Source organism: Phaethon lepturus, unplaced genomic scaffold (assembly GCF_000687285.1).
Source record: "Phaethon lepturus isolate BGI_N335 unplaced genomic scaffold, ASM68728v1 scaffold31783, whole genome shotgun sequence".
Lineage (NCBI taxonomy): Eukaryota > Metazoa > Chordata > Aves > Phaethontiformes > Phaethontidae > Phaethon > Phaethon lepturus.
Genome location: NW_010527503.1, coordinates 9,204 through 14,502, shown reverse-complemented (window position 1 = coordinate 14,502; position 5,299 = coordinate 9,204). Strand labels below are relative to the sequence as shown.

The 5,299-nt window shown below is 48.4% G+C and overlaps 1 protein-coding gene across 1 annotated transcript in view; it reads left to right on the top strand.

The window, feature by feature from the left end:
- NF2 (neurofibromin 2 (merlin)) overlaps positions 1–4,717 on the top strand; it is a 26,522-nt gene extending 21,805 nt beyond the window's left edge. Inside the window, exons 13-14 of the mRNA XM_010283405.1 lie at positions 2,507–2,637; positions 4,441–4,717. Of these exons, the coding sequence (XP_010281707.1) occupies positions 2,507–2,637; positions 4,441–4,633 (324 nt within the window). The 3' untranslated portion in view covers positions 4,634–4,717. The remainder of the gene's footprint in view (positions 1–2,506; positions 2,638–4,440) is intronic.
- The last annotated feature ends 582 nt before the right edge of the window (positions 4,718–5,299 follow it).

Here is a 5,299-nt window from a genome sequence, read left to right as displayed (position 1 = left end):
CCGCAGGTGGGGGGGTAAGAAGGCACGTGGGGGGGGGGGGGCGGGAGGGAAGTCTGTGTCCCCTTTATCACCCCATGTCCCGGTGACACCCCGTGTCCCCTGGATTAAAAATCTCTGCACCTTCTGCAAGATGTGCCCAGGATTACTGCAAATGGCAGGGAAGTGCTTTGCTCCAGATACTAAGCCTGTGCCTTTGAAAGCCCTCAGCATGCTCTGTCTTTGCTCTTTTCTTTACTCTTCCTCACTGCTGCTGCTCTCTGACCTCTCCATCGTTTTTTTTCGTCGCTTCATGAAAGAGCGGCGCTGAAGACAGGCGAGGAAGTGGCTGTAGTAACCCTGACAAATTGGCATCTGGACTTAATGATTGCAGCAACTGAAATTCCTGCTCAACTGTTACTGCTGTTGTTTGGTTTGTGGGGGTTTTTTTAACACAAGAAGCTTGTGCTGAAAAAAATTGCTAAAGGTTGTTTGAAGGCCAGCAGGCTGGTTCTGGTGATCCTTGCACAGCAGAGATCGTAGAACCTCGCGTGGGAGGGGCTTTGTGAACCCCTGTGTGCCTTACAGGGAAGGGACTTGAATGTCAATGTGATGCAAGTATTTAAATCAGTTAAGTGCTTTGGCAGACCTGTCCCCTTTCCTTCGAGACTGGAATTTAGGTACTCAGCTGTCCCTTTCAGCGCCTGCTCCAGAATTAATGTGACTGTTCTTGCACTAGCAGAGGGAAGTAAGAAATTTGGTTTCCTTGTCGTGTGAGTCTAACTTAGCTGTAATGCTCTAGCCAGGCCGAGCAATGTGGTTTAGGGTGCCGCCTTGTTTATGCTTGTACGAGGTGTTTGCGTTCCAGCTTTACCTCTGCAGGGTAAATGAAATGTCGTCCCTCTCAGGTTTGTCCAGCCGACGAGCGAGTGGGGGACGAGCCCTGGCTGTTTGTGAATTCCAGGCTGGTGGTGAGGGAAGAGGCAGGTTATTGTGCAGAGTAAATCTGTCACCACCCTGGCGCTAGCGGTTCTTGTTGAAGCGGAGCTAGCTGCAAACAATCCCTGGAGTATCCCAAACAGAAGAAACGAGGGAAAGAAATAACCAGTTAAAGCTCAAGATCTCGTTTGTTGGGGCAGGTACCCTAGAACCATCCCTCCAGCTTTTGCTGCTGCCATCCCCCAGTCCAGGCTGGTTTGGGCACTTTGTTTTCATTTCAGGAATCCCTTAAAGCAAGGAGCATCTAGCAGAGAGGTGGGTGACCTTTTGGATGCTGGGCTGGATTTCTCTTATCCAAAATGAGGGCTAAGCACGCCGGCAGCAGTTCTGACTCAGACCCACGCGCGCAGCCTGCCATCTGAAGCCGCTGTGCCATCCTTGACGTGTGCCGCTGCTTGCTGCCTCATCTAACGTATTGCAAGAGCAGAGCGATGATTTGAGTCAGGATGCTTTTCCTCTACTGGTAATGAGCCCATTTATTAGAGGTGTGGCAGAATTTTTGGCTGAGAGAAGGGTCATTTTTTTATACAATCTGAGGGCCTGGCAGTGTGTGTCAGTGGGGGATATCACAGCATCTTGCAGGAGGAAGACAGTCCCAAACCCTTGCTCAGGTGTGATTTGAGTGATTCCCTGCTTATCTCCGCATTTCCAACTGAATCTAGCAGTGGTTCCTAAACACTTGGAACTGCAGATTACTGCAAAGATAAAAATGTATTGGTACATCTCCGTGGACCTTACTGAAATTGTATCCCAAGTTAACCCTCGGGGTTATGTTGTTCTTTGCGCATGCTGTGGGGAGCAGTGGAGTGCGGGACTCTGCTGTCACACAGCGTCTGATGTTGCCCCGGTTCACAACTTGCACTTTTTAAATTTGATTTAATGTTAAATAGCTGCCAGATGTCTCCCAAGAGGCAGCTTCTGTCCGGCATTGTTTTAAGTGGCACAGCAGTGATAAAGCCTAGATTTTACAAAGTTTTGTCAATAGATTCTGAAGGCAGGTGGTGTTTTGTCTCCTCTTTACTACCACAAAGAGTGGGGTCCCAGAGGAGCAATAGCTCTGAATTGAAGAGCGAACTGGGAATGGCGCAAGGGGCTCTTCAGGCTGATCAGGTGCTTGGGACGCTGGGCTTGTTTGCTGCTCGGTTTCTGCAGCGCCTTGGAGCGCTTGCCATCTTCCGCCTTAAAAGATCACCGTCTGAAAAAGAGCCTCATAATATGCTCTCCGAAAAGGTTGAGGCTGGTTCAGACAAATGGGGTTGTGGGCTGTGTTGCATCAGGAATACACATGCCCCTTCCCTCTCCCCACACAAATGATGAGATCTTCCAGTTCAGTGCCTCTGCGAGGTAGAATACCCCCAACTCCAAGAAGAGTGTGCTGTTACCCGTGTGAATAGCAGATCGGGACCTTAGTAAGTAGCACCTTGTCCTGCGTGCTAAGGTGTGGCTCTGATTTTACCTCTGTGTTACAGAATGTTTGCTGTAGGGACGCTTGTGTGGCCAGAAGTGATTCATTTGTACTCCTTCCTTTTAGCAATCCATGAACTCAAGTACGACAGCACTGCCTACCGACCTGCCAAGCTTCAACCTCATCAGCGAGAGCTTGTCTTTTGACTTCAAGGATACGGACATGAAGCGCCTTTCGATGGAAATCGAGAAAGAGAAGTATGTGGCGCGCATCCAGCCTGGGCCAGGGCTGGGGTTTGCGCCTTGGTTGCAGCGGGAGGAATTGCAGCAGGGCTGAACGTGACTTTTCCCTTCCAGCAGCGATGTGAGGTGAAAGGGGGAGAAGTCTTTTGGGAATTCACATTTACCAGGTCACCAGTAGCTCTGCCCAGAGTGTGACGTAGCTGCTGGCTGACCGTTCCTCTGGGTGAGGACCCGGTGCCACAGACGCATCCCTGCTGCCCGCTTAAAGGCGAGTTTAAGTGCGCTGAGCCCTGCACCAGTCGGTTCCTCTCCGTTTGGTTAACCTGGCTCTTGTTTAGGCTTGAATTGTCCGTGTTGGTAGAAAGAGTTAGCAGCAGCCTGACTGCTGGTGCACTGAACTATTGCAGGCTGGTGCTGGTGCATTTGCAGTGGGTCCAGGGAATGTAAAGACAGCTGGAGTCTGTGCTAAGGTCCCACCTTAGGGCTTTAACCACTTTTTCTTGGAATCTGTGTCATGTTTATATATAAAAAGTGTGCGCAAGCAAGTTTGGATGTGATTATGAGCTTTGATCTTGTGTTTTCCTGAGGGTGTAAGTGTAGCCTTCAAAATTACAAATTTAGCAGAAATCAAAGCAGATCAGATTTTAATCTCTGTAGCAATAATGTGCTTTGTTCATTGACTGGGTAGTAGATCAAAGCTAGAAGGGCTCTGCCATAGCGCTCCGGCCAAAACTTCCTGGGGCTGGAACGAAATGGCCCTGGATCCCAGAGGGTGGTTTATTTTGCCCTCTGCTCGGTATCCTCTCCCGTGTATGAAATAACAGACCGCTATGCTAGAGACAGAGGTTAAAACCTTTTCCTAAAGCCAGAAAGAAAAAGATAGAAGCCGAAAATAACAGGATAATTCCTGGTTCTGTACCCAGGTTGCTAACTAGGTCATCCTACTCTCCGAAAGCAGGAAGAGCTTCTGCCAAATGCCGAAAGCAATAGCATGCTTTCGCTGACTTCTCCGGGACTGTTCTCCTTCCTCGGGTACTGAGATAAGCCCTGCTTGCTGATTTTGGCACTCTGAAAAGGCTCTTGTTAGTCTGCTGGTACTTTGACCTGGGTCTTGGTGTTTAATCACAAGTACAAGGCGGGCATGCTGTGATTTTTTTCTCCAGTCAATGCTTCATCGTGGAAGGCAGTTAGGGCCAGGTCCTGAGAATGGCTGGGGTTTTGGATTGTTTTTTTCTTTCTTTTTTGGGGAGGCTTTTCTCTCTTCCAGGGATTCTGTGTGTCTAAAAGATACCTGATATTTTGGGGGCAGAGCTTGCTCCCACACGATTTACAAGCTAAATCCCCCTAAAACATGAGAAGTCAGTACATCAGGGTCCTTCCTTCCTGGAAGGATTCGTGCCTTTGAGTTTGTGAGCTGGGTTTGAGAGGGAGAGCAGTGCAGTAGAGCAGCGCTGCTTAAACCACTATCTTGTAGACTGAAACTGCGTAATATTAACCTATGTCATGGTGCAGCTTCACAGGGAAATGGGAAGATTTACAAATATCATCCAGCAGCTCCGGCTTGGCTTTCTATTTTTTATAGTAACATAACTTACAGTTTTGTTCTTGGGTCAGCTCTCTGGGTCCTCTTTTTAATAAGGAACAAATCATTGCTCGGAGTGGTTTACTGTGTGCTGTAAACTAATGTTGTCAGTTCCATGCACTAGAAATGATCAAGATAAGGTTTTTCTGTTACAATTCTGTTATCGGCTGCCGCGGTATCATGTCAACCACGTGCAGCTGGCCAGTACTAACCCAGGGCTTTTTTGTGTGTGCTAGGGTAGAGTACATGGAGAAAAGCAAGCACCTGCAGGAGCAGCTGAACGAGCTGAAGACAGAAATCGAGGCACTGAAGCTAAAGGAGAGGGAGACAGCTCTGGATATATTGCACAACGAGAATGCCAGCCGAGGCAACAGCAAGCACAACACTATTAAAAAGGTATCGGAGGGCTCCAGTTTGTATCTCGCCTGATGAAATCCTTTAAAAACAACAAAATAACCCTTCCGTTTGGTTTAGCTTTTGCACAAGTTGTTATAATAAAATTGTTTGATCTAGGCTTTCTTCCCTGGCTGCTTGGCTTTGAACCAGGGTGCAGAGAATTTCAGCTTCGGGTGGCTCCTAGTTTATTTTTGCCACAACCAAGCCTTGTCTTTTCAGCGCTGTGGGAAGGGACGCAAAGGTCTGGAGGTTTGAATGTCTTGCTGAACCTTAACAAAAGCTGTTCAGAGATGCTGTTAGAAGGGTTCTGCTACCCTAGTGACCCCGGGAACAGGAGAAGCCTTACCTGTCTATAGAAACCATTCCCTACAGGCATTGCAAGGAAGCAGCCTTGAGCTTGGCTGGTGAATAATAAGGGCAAAAATACTCCTGACTTACGGGCTTTCAAGTAGAAAAAGCCAAAAACCTCATCCTCTCTCTCAATCTGTTCTCGAGTAACCTGTAGTGCAGCTTCAAATACTAACAGCAAAATCTTTCGCTAGCAGGGTTTCTGGGAGGTGTCTGCTCCCTGTGCTGTGGGCCCTGGAACTGCCTGCCTCTAGAAATGCGGTTGAGATGAATAACTTAGCCAAAAAGTTGGGATGGCTGGGTCTGCTAGCCCAGGAGTCACACCTGGAAGGTCACAGCAAAGCCCGTTCT